This window comes from Bombus fervidus, chromosome 2, assembly GCF_041682495.2.
Source record: "Bombus fervidus isolate BK054 chromosome 2, iyBomFerv1, whole genome shotgun sequence".
In the NCBI taxonomy this organism is placed as follows: Eukaryota; Metazoa; Arthropoda; class Insecta; order Hymenoptera; family Apidae; genus Bombus; species Bombus fervidus.
In genome coordinates this window covers 6,197,826-6,217,598 of record NC_091518.1, presented here as the reverse complement: position 1 = coordinate 6,217,598, position 19,773 = coordinate 6,197,826, and the positions used below count along the sequence as shown (strand labels likewise).

General features: G+C 33.9%; 1 protein-coding gene across 2 annotated transcripts in view; it reads left to right on the top strand.

The window, feature by feature from the left end:
• Window positions 1-817: 817 nt before the first annotated feature.
• The window catches only part of Gukh (NHS actin remodeling regulator GUK-holder), a 196,397-nt gene continuing 177,441 nt past the window's right edge, over window positions 818-19,773 (top strand). For both annotated transcript variants that reach the window (XM_072014506.1, XM_072014499.1), the window contains exon 1: window positions 818-1,690. In XM_072014506.1, the coding sequence (XP_071870607.1) occupies window positions 1,399-1,690 (292 nt within the window). In that variant the 5' untranslated portion in view covers window positions 818-1,398. The remainder of the gene's footprint in view (window positions 1,691-19,773) is intronic.

Below are 19,773 nucleotides of genomic sequence, written 5' to 3'. Positions count from 1 at the left end.
TTCGTTAATAAATTATAAAATTTAACATTAGATATGGAATAAATTCTTAAAAAATAGTAAGTAAACGACTTTATCAATTGTTAATAAATGCAATCAAAGTACTATCACCGACGAGGTATACGATCACGTACGATCCTGTGCCTCGTCTGCCCCTATACCCTACTTGTAATTTCATATTTCGTGTTAATTCCAATCACTCTAAACGCTATAATCGTATTCCACGCTAAATCGGTAACGTTGGAAATGATACTAGAATAGTAAGGGGGCTCTAGTGTCCCCGAATCCTAGGACGAAAATATACATTGGTTGATAGGTCTATTCCGTATCTCACTGGTGGTACAGTTACCGACGAAAAGTGTAATCACAGACTATCTTGTACTTTGTCTGTGTCAAAATTCTATTTGAAATTCCACATTTAAATTTAGTTTTATTGGCAAACACTACAAACGCTGTAATCTTCTTCTACACTAAGTTGGTAACGTTGGGAATGACATTATAATGGTATGGGAGCTCTACTGACTCTAAAGTCTTGAAATTCTGGAACCTGACACGAAAGGAAGCATTAGGTGATAGCATATATTTCGTATGTGATGTTATGTCTATCTTATATACTCGTCTATGTTAGCATTCGTTAACACTCATGCATTATAAGAAAACTGAAACAACGTTATCGACGTTAGGTACTGGTACGTACTGGTTTGCAGCTACGTTCAAGTCAGTAAAGATGGCTGCCATGAAGTGTGAGGAAAGGCGCCTTCGGTGCGTTCGAAATGAATGGGAGTGTAACCGAAGAACGGGTCGGCGACACGACGACAGGCCGGCCGGCACTTTGTATACCGCCGTTGCGTCGTGCGGACGCGTTGTTCGTCTTTCTTTCGTTCGTTTCTCTTTCATAAGAATTCTCTAACAATATGACAGTTTTAATCAAAACTTTATTTAAAAATTCATATCTGATATCGCGCATTCTCGTTGTCGTTGAAAAAAGAATCATCGTTTAAAAGAAACTCGCGTAACCGTCAAAGTTGTATCGATCATCCAAAAAAAATGCGACTGGGAGTAAGGAGATTCAAATGATAATTGGAAAGTGAAGAGAAAAACAGTGTTATATATTTTCTAATAATAAAAGTGTACAGTGTATTGAAAATAATCGCCACGTTAAACCTCGTAGTTTAGAAAATGGAGTTCCTACAATCATTGAAGGGAGTTTCGTCTTTTAATACCGCCAGAAATCCCTTGTTCGGCTGGATAACTGGCGGGAATGATCGTCCGATAAGCGTCGCAAATTTGTGACGGTAGACCGCGGGTGTCTCGCGTTCAAGACGGCGCGGCGCAGTGTTTCCACTTTTCGGTTCAAGTGTTATGTGTGAATGTGTATTGGTTGATTTCATTTGAGAAATCATGCCGTTCGTGCTGCGAAGAGTGGAACCGCGTTTTTTGTCTCGTGGACACGTGCCGGCGGGATCGACGTCACAGGGTTGGCCGGTGGGCGCCGAATTGGAGGCGGTGGCGAATGGCGCGTTGACTACCTCGTTGAAGCAACTCGCGTCACTTCTCACCACCGCCGAGGACATCTTCGCCGAACTAACCGCCGAGTTGACCGCCGTTGCCGATAGGAGCAGCAAATTGCGCCAAAAGCTGGACAAGGTCGAAGAACGTCTCGCCATCGTCGACCCGAAGAAAGTACCAGTCCGTAAGTAACACTTGCTCCATCGTATCTTTGCTTCTGCATTTCCGCTCGCTCTCTTATCGATGCAACCGGTGATTGAAAGCACAAGCGATTCGTTGTCCGACATGGGAAACGAACGAATGCCGGCGTAGTTGGGAAGAAGCATCTGGTCGAGGGATTCTTGGAATTTCTGGAAATACTTGCGATCGAAGATGGATCGAAAATACGTATGTGAAAAGTATATACTGTACTTGTGGTTTGCAATATGTACGAACACATGAGAAATTTTATTTCAGAAACGTCGACCTTGAGACAGGAAGTTTAGTTATAGGTAAAAATTAAAGTTGAACATTTATCGTACTTCGCTACGCAATTTTAAATGTTAAGAAGATAAAAATAACTCGTCTGCATAAACGTACACACACACTCACACACACACACACACACACACACACACACACACACACACAATATTAATAATGCGTCAAAATGCAATTTGAACAGCTATCGCAACACGATGAATGTAAATGAAAAGTAGATACTATTCTGCAGAGTACATACAATTCGGAGTACGCACTATTACACATGAAACTAGCGAATATATAGAGTTTACTAAAGACACGTCAGACTTTAATAGAGTATTTCTTTTCTCTTTTTTATATAGATTTGGAGTAAACAAGAAGTTTACTTGTGCATAATTTGATATAAATGTAAATTTGGTATAGTATCTATATATAGTGATTCACAAATGTAATTTCAACATTCACCATAGAAAGCTTTTATATAGATATATATTGGGTATCTTAAAATTTCATTCGCATGTATGTAACAAAACATAACTATCATAACTCTATTACTAAAATTTGAAAGCAATCTGAAAATGTATATAGATGTTACGACATATTTTGATTGACGATTGAAAGTCAATTCTAAAACTTAAAATTAAATAGAATTTAGTCAGCTATCATAGTATATATGTACATGTACGTCGAACTTAAATCAAGAATAAATTGACAATGGTTTTATAATTACCGTTTTGAGGTTCATTCAGGCGCGAGACGTTGCTTCATTGTGAAAGATATTAGAATGCTCAATTCGAGATAGTGATAAGCGATGCTTTATGCTACGTACGTTCTGTGTATAGCATCGAATGGCTTTGAAGTTAAAGATCACTTCAGGCTGCACTTTCATACATAGATATTCTTTATCGAAGAAAAGTTTTAATGTTGAAAGGTGACGGATTCGATTTTACGAATACTAACTGACGATTTATATTTTAATCATCGGATAGTATCTTTTAAATCCTGCATTTTCAGATACAACCATATTTGACACTTTTGTACAGAGAATAAAAAAATATATCGGTTAATGTATAACGTACAAAAAATATGGGGTTCTACTTGAAAAAATATTACTGTTTTTGAAATCTCGTAAAAAAATTACCTCGAGAAAGAGTTGCATCATCAATACATTTATTTCTAGAAATAGCGTAACTTTGATCTGAGAAGTTTTTTCATACAACAATAAATAAGATAAATATTTTGATTATTCCATTTAGCTCATCTATATAAAAAATTTATCGTCGTGGTATTAAAAAGAATTTATAGAGGTACGTGAATAAAAATATGCTTTTTAGACAAGAACAGAATATTCGAAATAATAGTGTATATATGTAGTTATAACGTGTCTGCAATGTATTAGGACATTTCAATATTGCTTCTGCAATGAATTAAGTTTTGTATTTATTATCTATTAATACAGAATTCGTTCTAATGCTGTTTCTTGTTTTTTGAACTAACTACTAAGTTTGCTTTATTTTGAGCTAAATAGTTCAGTACCCGAAGATATTTAGACGTCATTAAATGCTTATACCTTTTGCAAAATTCTCAATACCTTGAGGTTTACAACGCCTTAAATAGTTCTTTAGAATATTATTTATTCGTTTAAAAGCAAAAAAGGAACTCTTGTGAAAGAAAAAGGAATTTGAACGATTATGTATTTAACTGTTTAGCCGTTGTTTAATCAATCAGAGTTAAATGTCTCTCGTAACAGAGATGAATGAGGATATCTTATCACTGAATAAATTTATTAAACGAAAATGAATTTATTTCGACGTGCTTCGTTTCTCTAAATTCGCAAAATTAATTTAAAATTGCAATACATTAATTTAATTAATGTGTAATAATTTTGGAGTACGTATCGTTACGAGACAATTGTACTTTCATTAATATGATTGGCAGTTTAAAATATAGTTACGAATCGAATCATGTTTGGATCATCTTTTCAATTAAATAATATGAGTCTTGGTATTTGTAATGCTTGACCCTTATTGCAAGCATAACCCTGATTTAAATATTAGAAACACAAATTTATCGATGATTAGGAACGTTGCAAAAATCAATCGGTGCTTTCTGATATTATTGCACTGTATTTATGGAGAATTTAAAGTTGTGATGTATAATATTCTTTTTAAATATATAATATATGTCGGATCATCTTTAGAAAACGGGGCGTGTGATGAGTCTTGTTGCGAGTTGTCCATAATTGTCTTATATCAGATGTTTGTTTATGGGAATGTATTACAAAAGTTAACAAGTGATATCGATGATCGAATGATCGAGATGTCTATGACGATGAATTTAGGTTCGATAACGAATACACGATCAACGGGATGACAAGCGTTCTCTGTACTAGTCGAACTTATCGAATTGAATCTCGGTCCAAGTGGAACTGCCCTTATATACTCCTCTCCGTATTCCTCAGGTCAATTCCTGTTTTTAAAGAGAGTTATTTAATTAATTTATACCTTTGTTAGGTACACGTCCCTCCCGTGACTGTGGCTACGTTCAGTGACCCGTTATGTCATTTCGAGTCCAAGCTCACTGTCATAAATCTCGGATAATCATAATTGACTTAACTCATAAACAATTATTTCTCAATTTCATTGTTTAAGTACGACTATAATAGAAAGTCTGGACCAAAGTATCGGGGACCTCCCCAAATATTTCAAAAGAAAGTCTCCGGCGTCCCTTCATCTCCGACATATATAAAATACTTAAAGTACAGTATTCATTCTAATATTTGCCGCATAAAACAAGTCTCTGTTTAGTTTCTATTCTTTTAGATGTATCCAGACGGATATGAATTTGCATAAATATACGTAGTCTAATTATTATTGTATAAAAAATAATTTTTTAATGATGATCGAAGAAAACAAGTAAAATTTTGCATAATTTTGTACATAGTTATTTGCTTAAAAAAAGAAACTGGCAAAAAAATACATTTAAAACTTTCTTACGAACATCTCAAATAAACTCTTCAGATTTTTGCGTTTCAACACAGATGGAACGTATAAACTTGAACGTAAATCGAAGAAGATGCAATAAGATATCGTTCCCTTCCCAACAACTCAAACCGATCATCGTATCTGAACTTTTTGCGTAATCGACTGCTCATCTTCACGGATAACATATCTTTGAATTTTAGAATAATTAAACGAAACGGAAATAACAAATTTCACAGAATTAATTCCCAAAGCAGTTCTTGAAAAAAAAAAAAATGAAAATTTTTATTTCTACATAAAAGTATTTTATGTAGAATACTTAACTATACCGTACTTTACTTGTTCACGACTAATCACCACTTTCTCGATCAAACAAACAATAGACCACTATGTACAATATTCCATCCATATCTATACTAAATAATCAATACTAAAATCACGATAGTACACGTTGGCTGTATACCAGGTCGGAGGAACATCTTTTTAAACGTAAAGTTCAGCCATGTCGGAAGGCCGTGTCTTTATTATCCCAGGCAGAGTCGTTGAAATGCTACAGAAAGAGGAAGGAAAGGGAAGGGAAAGAGACAGAAAGAGAGAGGGCAGTCGTGCACAATGCGCCAAAAGTGCACGGAGCCTGGTTCCTCTACCAAAGTCTCGCCAGCTCGTTCAGTATCCTTCGTCGATACCAGCACGCTTTGTGAAAGCAATATTAGGGAGATTGTAAAATAAAGCGTTAAATAAGATTATCAATTGATCATAGCTAAAACCGTGCGCATTCCACGTGCACATTATAGCACATAGCCAACTATATGACCTTTCTTACATTCATTTCTATCATCGTTATCGATTCGACGAATTCGACGATGAGGTACAAAATCGGAGTTTTCAGAATATGCCCAAGTTCGAAATGAGTTATAACGTTCGAAATGAGTTCTACCTTATAATTCGTCAAATTCTGTTTCGAACAATTTTTGAGATATCTATTTTTGAAAACAGACTTTATACTAGTAGATTTATTATTAGTGACATAATAAACAGTGAAGTATACAGTGTAGTATACGTATATATTAACAGCTCAACGGCATAATTTTCTACAAAGATAACGTCTACTCATCAAAAGCAAAAAGTTTGTTCGGTTTTAATTATCATAATTCAATAGTGCGTGTATATTACTTCATTTTTGGAAGTTATTTTGCTGTTTATTTTATGATTTCATCTATAATACCTCCTTACTGACTCAAGTTAGCGACCCTATCAGTTTTTGGTATTTTTTCTTGCTGGATTTACAATACACGATATTGTCTCATTCTTTCGTTATATTAATAATACTAATTAATATCTCATAATATATAACAAATTTGTCTATTCCGTGCAAAATTCAAAACTGAATTTCATAATGTTAAAACTTACTTGACTAAAATAATCCCTTCCTTGCTATACTACGAATGCAACGAAAAATTCTTCCATTTTGAATTAATATTGAACCATTAACCGAATTTACAATCTCATAATATCGCTTTTACCAAGTATACATTGGAATCGAAGACAGTGATGCGCCGTCGTATTAGCTCGTCGTATTAGCATTCCATTCGCTGCGAATACATCAGCGACATTACATCGACCGTTGCACTTCCTCGGTAATTTTCTTTCTTCCTACCTGCCGCCGCTGACGACTACGACGAAGACTACGAAGCGCAACCGCAAAGAAAGAGACTCGTTGATTTCACAGTTAGGCCGGGCCAAACGACTCCAAGAGAAAGATAAGAAAAGAGGCGATAGTCGAACACAACAGTCGAGGTGGATGGATGGAGAAAGAGGGGAGCGGGACCGCGAAGTGGCCAAGCGAGTGGAGGGGAGAAAGGGATGTATCGTGGAGACCCACATTACGGGGAAAACGCTCTGGGTTACCTGGCGTACCGTGGGAAACGGATCTCGTTGCCGAAAGCGAGTTTCACCTGAGGAGAACGAAGGATTTACTTGGTGCTCGTACCACGATCTTACAAAGAATCCCTTGTTCCGTTCGGCCGCCGCTCCACTCTCTTGCCGGGGATAAGACGAACGAGCTTCCGTCAGATAAAACACCGCTCCTGGGGAACTTTAACGACACCTCAGTCCCGTCAGTCGATATAATGTCTAATTATCAGGATTACTTCCTGTTACATAATTGGGACGAAGAAATCCTCCGGTTACTGAAATTTACCTACTATTGTTCGTCGATGCATTTTGATTTGCACCGATAGTTATGCAGGTAATTTGTAGCGTACAGCGTAAAGAAATCTTTGCATTTTATACCTCGATCTTTGAGTGTTTGTACAGGAAAATGTTTTCTTAATGACTTCCTAAGAATCTCTGAAAAAATGCTTAGAACTCTACCAATTTCACCATTGTTGTTCCTTAGTCGACGTATTTGGCTTTATAATTACTGATAGCAGTAGTTTTGCATTATGAGGACTCCAGATGAAATAGAATAAGTTTTAAAACTAAAGTAAATCAATGAATATATCTACGTTTTTAAAGGCGATTTTTAGAGAAAGGAGTACAATAGATAAAATTGAGATTAAAATTAAAACACGATTGTAGCTACATTATATAATCAAATATTAGATTCTATGCAAAATTTTGTATATCATACTTCTATAAATTATTAATGATTGATCATTAATTTACAATACTTTTGTATAGTATACTTTTTGATATTTTACATTTATTTGAAAGCATTAAAAAAATACAGGTTTGATTGCACAATTGTTTTATAAATTAAGAAGTTAAGTCTAATGCCTTTTAACTTTACGATTTTGAACAGATTTCCCTACATCATGTTCTATTAAACTAGCCTTATCATAGCAGTATATTTATTTATAATTCTTTTAAATAGAGTAATTACCTTTAAAAACAATTTTATCAATCGGTTTTGATCATAAAAATAGGATGAATTGTTTAATCTTTTTTGCAAATGCAAATTCAAGCAAGAAGAAGAAGAGGAGGAGAAATATTAGATATTCGAAAATTCACAATTTCCACTTACAATTAATGATGTTTAACATTTTTTTCCATTTTCACAATCTCTCCTAATAACAAAAGTGGCAGCTGATTACAATAACTGTTGTACGTAATATAGAATTTCATAAAGGAAAAGGATATTTAGATTCTCAGTTGGTTTCGTAATTCCATTCGCGGTGAGACGTGAAGTTATGCGCAGACAGCGTGAGGCAGAACCTCGAGACTGCCTCGATGCGCGCCAACGATTGTCGGTTTTTTTATCGAGATCAAATATGCCTCACAGCCCCAGCTATGTACAGACACTGCGAGGCAGAATCACGAGGCTTTCTCGCGAGGCGTGTCTTGTACTATCTGCACATGTTTTAACAACTTTGTTAATAGCATCAATGTCCCAAATAATGTCGACTTGAAGTTAATTAAAGATCTCTTTCTCGAATGGAATCTTTAATTAACCGTCACTTACATTTGCAAGTATCTGTGATGCAACTAAGGAGAAGAGGTAGCAAAAACGTATTTTATGCTAGTTTTGGCTGACGAAGCAACGAACGCAATATTTTCCTCTCTGAATATCGACGATAACCTCGACTTCGTCGTCACGCAATCCGCTCCTTCTCTGACTGGTATTCTCTCTCCTGAGCTCGCAAGAGACTCATCGAACCAAGGAAGCACGTGCTTTCGTTCCGCCACGTTTCGAGCGTGTCCTGTCCTCGAAATACGATCTACAGTGTAGATCTTATAAGTACGGACCGCTCCTCCTTCTACTGCTTCCGTGTTCTCTTCTTCGTGTGGCTTATGTTGCTGCGCTCCGTCCATATTTTTTCTCCCTTTCCATTCTCTGCCCTTTATTCCTCGCTTGGTTACGATGGAAGAACGTACACCTTCGATCGCGCTAGGTATTACCATATTACCGTTGGAGCATATCAGCCACGTATTACCATGCACGACTGTATTCAGCAACAGCCGGCGGCGTTTCTGTTTGTTGTGTTGCAACGCAGTACGCAAGGCCTACAGGCTGAGAGCTAGACGGCGCGGCGTAAATAACGTCCTACGGCTTCCATCGGCAAACAGCTGAGGCTTCTTCCTACGGTCAGGGCCCCTAACCCCGAGGGATCGTTCGAGTCGAGTCCTACAGGTCTCTCTGGATATGTCTTTTCACAGACGTTCGCTAGAACGGAGGCGCGGGCTGCCTACGCGGACAGCTGACTCGCCAGATAGATACCATACCACCGTCTCTTCTCGCCCTACGGCCTCCCTTCTCCAAAGGCCACTCTCTTATACCCTTTAAATGCTCACGGACTCAGAAAAATTTTACTCTCCTGAAAGAGAGACAGACGATAGGTAGAGAGACGCATTGCGATATCTTGTTATCCAAGAGGACGCGTGTTTATAGGACTCTTCAAATCAGTCGCGTAAACCTGTTAATTAAATCTTGATATATCGCCGCGTCATAATTTCAATATAGCGTGGTACTACGAACTTCGCGTGCTTTGATGTTCTTGAATAGGTATTTTTATCTTTTTTATTTTTTATTTTTATTTTTTTTTTCTAATTGGAATATTCGAAATGATTGGAATATTTGAGTGTATTTTTTTGGAAGAGTTTGTGCGGCCGATAAACAGCTTAGTCTATAAGTCAGCAGATACTTGTTAACTTCGAATATAAAGGCCATAACTGGAAAATATGATAAGATTGAAAGGGTTTATGTCTTATTCCCTTCTTCAACTATTTCATATTGGAATATTTATTCTTATACTTTTATCGTGACAGATCTTTATATTATATTTAATAGATTAATAACTAGGTTCGTAATAAGATCTCTATAATATGTATAGTGTGATTTGGTGTTCCTTATATTACATACTGTCGATAGATATTTTATAAGAGTACATAATAATAAATTGGACCGATATTGAAATCATTTACGATCCATTTTTAAAAGATCGGTCTTTCCACCGTGAAGAATGGTACAATAAGAACATGAATCGTATTTAAAGAAAAAAGATCCATTGCGAGATATATATATTGTTTCTTTTATTTGTCATATTGTTTTTCACTTAATAAACGATTTATTTTATTAACCAACTATTTTGTAATCCTTTCATAGTTCTATAATCTTGTAAGCACTGTAAAATTGTAAAAATGGTAAAAGACTGTAAAAACTGTAAGAATAGGTTATTATGTTGAGAGGACGGGCATTCTTTCCACAACAGTCTCCTTTACGAAATCTCGTATTATTTCAATAATTGTAAATTTTCATTCATACATCTCATCCGACAACGATATTTAGATCTAAGAGATTTTATAATGTTTTGTCAAAGGTTACAGAATTTTTCTAAAGCATAAAAGGCAATAAATGAAAGCTTAAAAGGCAATAAAGTGGATATAGATTCGTCGATCTATTCGCTCGGTCGTTATCAATGTAATATTCACGAACTACGTCAGCTCACTCCATAACGATTGTTGATTAGTTCAATAAAAGAGTAACTGTTCGTACATATGCTGGGAAGTTTGCTTTAAATGACTACTATATTACATCAAGATTTGTTCTTGAGACATTCACTATGGCTAAATGGTTTTTTCATATTTTAAACTTCGTATATCGATTTTGAATTTTCCTACTTCTAATATTTACCATTTGTTGCTTATACCATCCAAGTTGTGTTATTTGCAGTCTTCGTTCGTACCAATTAAATTTTAAATATTCGATGAACATGTAAATATCGTAATATTCACCAACGATGTTCAAATGTGATTCACGGAGGAAAAGTTAATAACGAAAGGAAATGACTGTACGTATACAATAATGTCCTAACGTTTATGGAATTACGCTATGCTGGCTCTGGAAAGCATCAGCAACCTTGAACTTTCGCATAGGCAGGCATCCTCGCAAGAGATATTGTAAGGCCTGGTGAAATCGTGATTTACGTCTACCAAGAGAACATGGTGTTTAGAGGGAAAAAGATGCTGGTATAAATATGTCGTTCAGCTTGTTTGTCGGTACCGAATTAGCATAAAGTTGCGTGTATCGTTCTATATTCTTTGCATCCTCTAATGATTTATTGTAGCACGATGTTTGATATTGGAAGACTATTTAAGCCCGATTGTTTAGTGACTATATGGACACAATTATGTAAGCATTTAAAACAAATTATACATTGTCATTGTAATTTAGTTAATAGATATTTTTAAATCCCGTTTATCCAAATGCAGAATATCTCGTACCAGTGTGCCACGGAACAGTTGAAAATCATTATTCTATGATTCTAGACGATGACGTTTTATTATATCAATTAATGAACCTTATTGTACGTTATTTCATTTTATAATTTATTTATCGAATCTTCGTCATCTTTTCAATACCTATGATCATTACAGATTTGTTCTCAGAGAAGTCAGTAGGTGCATAATAAGTTTCCAATAATAACGAATTTGCAGCTTTACTTCTTTTACTATCAAATTTCAATTCAAAATCAAGTTTAATTACGTTAGGGGTCCCGGATTAATACTTTTAATTACACATCAATGTCCAGTTCTTTCACACTTTATCGATGTACGAGTCATAATAGGGATCGGCTTATCAGTCTATCGAATGTCTGGAAAATGAGGATCCGCGAAGACTCGGTTAGTTTGACGTAACGGGAAGAAATTAAACGCTACGCTCGGATGAAACGGAAATAGAAAGTTCTTAAGAAACTGACGCCGCTGATCGTGAACGTGGTCACTGGGAATATAAAACTCGTTCGACACAAACTTCATTCGACATTTCACATGGAGCAGTTTGCAAGCTTTTGCTTGCGGAAAAACGCGTTCAATCATCTCCAAAAGATAAACGTGAGTGAACGTCACCGACACGAGGCAATGAATGTGTATCTACGACATTACATAAGGATATGTCGTAATTATGTAGTCTTTATGTTTGCGTTATACGGTTTCAGGTGTTTCTATGATGGTAACACGATCGTGTTCAACGAAGCTGCACACGCTTTGCGTAATTACCGTGCTGCGCTGCTAATATAACGTATACCCTCCGTCGATGGTGTTGCGGATCTTGGAGCAGCCTGCTAGGTGATATAGCATGATACTTCGCGAATTATTAATTTACATTAAATAAGCTGCCAGTCAAAATTCACGATACGGTAATGCAATCGAATGAGGTGCTTTAAGTCGAGAATGGAATTGGTGGGTTATGAAATTAATACGCGTAGCTTTTATGTAACATACATCCATTCATAGAAGTTTACGTACATGCTTTAAATTTTATAATAATTGAATTTAACACATTCTTAATTAAATTTTTATATACAGCCATTAAAATAGGTTGATTATGAAAATTCAATAGTACTTCACACGGACATTAAAATTAATATATGTAAATGTACCTATAATGATAAAATGTAATATTTTGGATTTTATAAAAATATGCTCCTTAGGTTATTATTTAATATTTTCTCCTTAAAATTTTATTAAATGGTTTTTAGTAGTTTATAGCATTCGGCTTTTGAAACTCTAAGATGTAAATGTATTGATAATAGCATTTAAATACTATTGATCAATACAAAATAAAATCATAATTTTCTATCTCTGGAAAATATAATCATATATGTCAATAATACATAATGAGATATTTCAGTTTTTCATCTTATTCAATAACCAAATTGGAATTAAAATTGGAAAGATCCAAAATAAGATACAGTACAGAATTAAGGAGCAAGTCATTTGTAAACTATATGCGACGATGTCTACCTAATAATCTCGGTTTAAAGACTTTCAAAGTTTATTTTCCAAGCATAAAAAGATAATTATGATTAGGCTTGTCTCCTTGAAGTTGTACCACAGATGGATGATGTATTTCATTTCGTGAAAAAGTTCATGCTTTTTGAGTTTGGTTCAATAGCGCCTAATCACGAAGAGAAGAATCACAACGAGAAGAGGCACGGTTGCGTTTCGACATCGGAAACGATCGAACAGTTAGAACTGAATAATTTTCTTGTGCCTTGCAATCCTACGAATTCCCGAAATGCGATAGTATTCTAATTACAGGGATCGAACGATGAAAGCAATCAGTGCGTTTATGTGGAGTTTGCGAATAATCTCCCCAGATGGAATTGGAAACTCGTGATAAGGCAATGAATGGTGATCTTGGTGTTCTCGAAAGAAGTTCTTTTTCTTTTTTTCTTTTTTTCTTTTCTGAAAGTAAGAGCAGTAATGAGTAAGTGGAATAATGAAACAGCATTCGTTTAATTTTTCTTTATTTATTAATTTTTATTTGTGTTTTCCAAATTATTTTCTAAAGATAAACTGTGGACGAATAGCAATTTTAGTTTCTCTAAGGATAAGAAACTTCTTTTGGAAATTCATTTCGTTTAATGATAGTATGTGGAATATTTATGTTAGCGTATAGGATATTTTTTGCCTTGATTAATTTTATTTCTTGGGATATTATTAAAATTATAATAAATTCGAAGTTTAATTTCTTTAAAAGTCAAAGCAGGTGTGATTTGGTTGCAACTGCTCGTGTTGTAAATATTTTGTAAATATTTTAAGATATGCAAGGCCAGTTTATCGTTTAATAGATTGGATATGTTTTATTTAATTAAACATACAACTGTATTTATATAAATCGCAATCAAAAGTTTGACACACGACAGACATTCATTACTATATTTTGTATTTACTCTCTAAAGTAATAGATAGAAAATTATATATACTATAATTCTTTGTAATTTCGTTTAATTCTGGATCCTTAGCATAAAAAACTTTAATTTCCAAATATAACAGAGGAGAGAAAACTTAATAATTTGTTAAAGCAAAATACCTTTTGTAACAAAATCATTCATGTTACATTTTCTTAAAAAACTAATTATTTTACGCCGAATATGACATTGGTTGAGTATAAAACACCGACAACTATGCCTGAGATAGGAAGCGAAAGTGCATGAATCTAGATAACTTGTTGAATAGAATGTACTCATTATATCTAATTTACGTCGTATTATTGCGCAACAAGTAGCTGTTCAACGAATAATCGAGTAATATTCACATCACGGTAGATTTCTTACCCTCATCTTCTTTCCATGTACATCATTTCCTTCTTAAATTTATGCATACCTATTTATTTGTACCATGAAATACTGTGAGGTTCATATTGCTGCACATATTCTGTAAAACTAAATCGGAGTTAGGTTTTAAAACAGTATGAATTAAGTTCTGAATGTATTCAACGCAGTTGTCATTTTATCACTGCACAATATTATCATTATTTGTTTCATAATCATATTATTGCCATAATATCATGTACTTATATAATTATTATAGAGAAATAGTAAATTACTTTACATACAGTCAATGAACATCTATTAAAGCAAAGGACATATTCAATCGTCGTTTCATTAATTTAATCCCTTCGCAACGTAACATAATAAGTAGGAATCGATAAATGCCATTTTCACATCTTAAACGTTATTACATATTTATTGCAATTATTAATGTTTTCTTGTTTTTAAACAGTTGAAAATATGCATTTTTTATATAGAAATGCAAAAGAATCTTGGCGATAAAAAGATTATCAAATTCTGTGTTTATTCTGAATTTGTCATAAGGTTAATATTGGGTTGTGTAACATGTAAATTCATTCGCCTTTCAGTATTACATTTTGAGGAATATTATATTTTACGTTATTTACGTTAGATCGAATGGACAAGTGTATAAGACACATGGATAAATATTGTTTATAATTATATCATTTAGTGATAGTAATGTAGAGGAAAAACGATTATCATGAATGTTTCGTGATAAAATTGTTTGTTGCTGTAATATGTATATTATAGACTTCTTACATAATGCAGCAGAAACAACGGATTTTTTTATTAAATAGTATGTAGAATGTAAAAATATACATTTCGGAACTTCTTTATTAAATTATTTAAAGTTACTAAGACCTGTAAGTACAGTGGACGCGAATTTTCTCGAACTGGCGTTCTGACAAACTCAATATGTTAAAGTAATCAAATATGTACATATATACATACATAGATTCTTATGAATGTACGAATTATGCTCTTCGGTTGATCTTTCAGTTATCAGAGCGATAGTTTGCGCGAATTCGCGTTCACTGTAACAACAGCCTAATCTATTTGCAAAGCATAATAGGGCAGAAAACACATACATTGTTAATTAAAATGATCTTATATAACAGCGACAATTTTTGACGATTTAAAATAGCTTTAACATCTTAATGCTGAATGTTTTATGATGATACGTGTCCGAACAGAAACGTCATTTTCTAATGGATACTTGAACACAATGAAACGTACTGCTCTCTGTGTCTCTTCGGCTTGAGGAAATGGCTGTTTGATTCGTGAGTTCTAAAAGTCAGTTGGTCGATGAGTCGGTCTGAAACCCTTGAACCACATGAACAATACAAAGTCGGAGAATAATCGATCGAACAGTGGCGAAGCTAACGTTTCAAACGACCGCGTACACCCATCCCTCAATTTACACGGTACTTTTTTTATACGATTTTAATTTGCGCGACCAGAAAATATATTTTTCTAGAAATTTTAAAAGTAACAAGTGTATATAGCAACTTATTCGGTGATGTTGAATCGCGTCAGTGCTGTATGAGATAAGGATAAAAGTACATTACGTTGTGCTAGTCATCATCTGCGTACATATTTTTTATTTTGTACTGACAGACATTATTTATGCGATTTTCATTCGCGTGAAACGAATCCATGTGGAACGGATACTCCGCATAAATTGAGAGACGGGTGTACCTCAGTGATTTCTCTGTTTCGTTGGAAGACGTGTTGTTTGTCGGTTGGAGACTGCCTCTGTAGAAAAATCGACAATTCGAAGGCGTTAGCGTCTCGTCGCTAAGCATCTTATCGTCATTAGTAGTAGTACCGTTCCATTGATTGACGGTGTACTTTGCGAGCGACTTAACGGGTCGATCGTTCTGGTAGATCTACCATTTTTACTGTTTATCGTTTATAACGAATGATATATTTCAGTTTTATAATTCGTTAAATCACTAACAGTGAGGAAATTTGTTCTGTAATGGTTTTAAATACGCCAGATTTAAATAGAAATATAATATAACATAATATAAAGTTTATACATATGATTAATTGTAAAGAAAATATTAATGTTTTATAATTTTACAAATTTATTATTATCTCTTCATGTTATATTTTCCAATTTGACACATTCATCAAACACGAATGAATTTAAAACATTGTAGAATGTATCATGAATATTTTCGAAACTTCTATTTTTAATATAATTAATTACTTGCTAAATAAGAGTTTATTATTCGCGAAATAGATACTCGGATAAGAGACCATAGAAATGTTTGAAGATCGATGCGAAAACAAAGTGTTCCGATAGGAACTTGCAATATATTATTTAAGTCTGCAAAATCTTCACTTACTATAAACTGGTTGTTTCTGTAGTATCGAAGCTTCGACAGCCGAAGGAATCGGAATGCATAAACGTACTTCATTGCAATTTAAGCTAGTTTCGAATCGGTTTTTCTTTCAGCGTCTCGGATTGTTTCTGTTCGCGAAATTGAATCTGTGACATTCTTATGACAGTAGGATACATCACATTGAATACAAGTATAATAACAATTTTTTTGAGTGCTTAGTGCATATATAACATTTCTGTTATTGTATAGAAGGCCATTTATGAAATAAAAATTCGACGAAATGAAGAAGACTGTATACTTTAAAAAAAGTATTTAATGAATATCGTTCGTACTATGCGCTACATGTGCAGTATACAGGATATCTCAGCTATTTTTTAATCGGCAATAGGATCATCTGATATTTCATTTTCGAGAAAATTGAGTATGAAAATTTGTTAAGTGTATTTAAACTTCGCTAATTCCGAATTGTATAGGGCTAAATTATCGAAAATAAGTAAAAAATGTAGAAAAATGTTTTTGTAAAATGCTTTCGTTTTCGAAAAAATTACAAATTATGCGCATATACATTGTACATGCATGTTCAAACTATTTTCTTGAAAATGAGGTCTTAAACGGAAATATTTTATTCTAAAATTTCTATTACCTCCTGCTAAGTGTTCGCTCATATGTTTCTAATCGGTAATTAGTCAAGTTTATGTATACCGGATTTGACACATTGTCGAACTCGGTTTTCTAAAAAAAGAAGTGACATATGAAAAAATTCTATTCTGAATATATGTGCTAGTGATTATGAAAATGGCGTGTGTCATATATTTTTTGTTTCGAGATATTTACAGTTTTGTGTTTGACGCGTGAACTGAATTTTGTTTAACGACGCAACAATCAACTTAATCCAACGATTTAATTTATAGTATTTTACAAACATGGATTCAGATTATTCTTCTTTTACATTCATGACTTAGGGCACTTACACGATCACCTGCATATATGTATTTTCGACTTGTCTTTTCATGTAGAATCATCTTATTGCCGATTGCTGTATACACACGTATGTAGATAATTTGACATGAAAATTGGATGAAATATAGATAGGATGTACATTTTATCGTCTTAATTATTATGTTTTAGGCGACTGTTGAGATGAATAATGTATTTTAGATATAAAGTCATGTGTCATAGAGAGAAAGGTTTATTTGTCTTACATTTATCGTTTATGAAGATATTGATTAGCTTAATTTGTCCTTGAAGCAAAAAGTTTCAAATAATATTATCATCGTGCAAACGCAATATTAGTATGTCTAATTATAATAACTACTTTATTTTGTCATTAAATTAGTATTTACGACAGATATTAAGAAATATAATAAAGCAGGTTAAATTAAGAAACAGGTTGATATACAAAAATCATTTTAAGGTTGTACTATATAGGAATATTTGTTATTAAAATAATATATTTCGACTGAGGAAATAGTTGTAAAGAATCGAAGAATATCACCTTGCACCGTAATAAGATAAACTGATACGTTTTCAGCGATGAAATGAATATTGTTTTGCTCATAATGTATTATGTGTTTTGAAATGTTTACTTGTAATATGTATATGAAGAGAGAAAGTAAAATATATTTTAGCGTATGTTTAATTAATTAAAATTAAAATCTAAAAAATGTATCAACTTGCTGTAGTCTTTCCTATGAACTAAACTACCAAACAAAAATTATTGAGAAATAATATTCACATCCAAAATCATTGAAACTTGCAACTCAAATATTTTCTGAATTCACTGTTTCTTCCTATTTCCTTTTGTTAACATAAAATTATTGACAGACACTATTCATATCTTAAAGATCTTAATTCTTTTTGGTTTAAGCGGAATTTAAACCCAACTGATCCACTACCAATAAGATACAGTTTCAAAAGTTGTTCAGGATTCAAATGTGTTTTTATATTTTTGTAATCAATATTCAATATTTTTATTAAGTTAACGCACAGTGAGAGAGGATATACTTTATATATTATAATAAAACATTGGAAAAAGCCAAATGAAATAAATCGTCCATTTCAACTCGATATAGGACCGCAAAGAGTTAAAGCTTTCTGCAATTATAAGAATCAAAATTGTCGGAATATGTTCTGCATTTACCGTTTGTTACTATCTCGAGAGGATTAGATTAATGGATCTAATTGAACCGTGCCGTAAAAAAGTTGTACAGGAAAGGCGGGGTACGCGAGAGCACGAGGATCTGTCCGATAAACGAGATATTGTGTTTCGTGTTGTAGGTAATGGTAATCGAGGATGCCTCGATAAGGTCGACGAGTGCAACGCAATCGTCCCTTCCCTCTAAAGTCGTTCCATAACGAACTCCGAGATCCTTTAGATGTTCTCCGTCAGGCTGCAGAGTCGCGTTCGCGTACACATAAGTTATTGCGCGCCTCGACCGTAAAACAATGTCAATCCGACACAATGAAACGATTTCTCAGCATACTCGGAACTGGCCAGCATCGGACTAAGCCAGCAAGAAACTCTTAAAAGTCGCTTAGAAATGATTTACTGGGTCATGGGTTGGATATTTATCGCGGACAGCGCACGGATGTCACAGCTAATTGCGTCTCTCCTTCGCTGTTCGTAAATCCGATGTTCTTTAATCCTTTCAGCGTAAAATTATCTCACATATGCGTTTATTATAATATTATTATAGTAAAATATGTTTTGGAATGAATAATTTTTCACTTTTGATGTAAGATGAAGAAATTGTCAAAGCACAGAAATTTTAAAACAAATTATCGTAATTACATATATATATATATCGATCACTGTAAACCTCGCCGATATCAATGATCATGAAATATCCTGTCAAGATCAATATCCTGGATAACCTTTTTCTAAACATCTAACCGCCACTCGGTCTCAGATAGTTTCAACTTCGCTTGGTTCCTAAGTTACTTGAAAAGAGCTTCAATTAAATTTACGATTACACTTCATACTCTAGTGGACAGCCATGGACGAGTTATCTCGTACTATGCTACGCTACGGACGAGATATCTCGCATATTTGTTTATTAGGACGAGAGTTGTAATTTGCATAAATATCAATCCACGATACTTCATAACGAATGAAAGGCATATTGTTGTTCAGAATAATTTTATTTATTTTTATTGTACTGTACAAGTAACACATAAATACATGTAAGTATCTAAATGGCGTAGTACGAAAAATATTGTGTCATGAGACATCTTGTCCATGGTTGCGAAGTGGTTAGACGATTTTAAATTCTCCCTCACAACGCAAATTTAATTAAATTCTTATTACGTAAACTTAACATTAACTTATTGTTACTAATAACATTAACGTCAAAAGGTGAAAGTACATTAAACTAATCGTAAAAAATGTTTTCATTT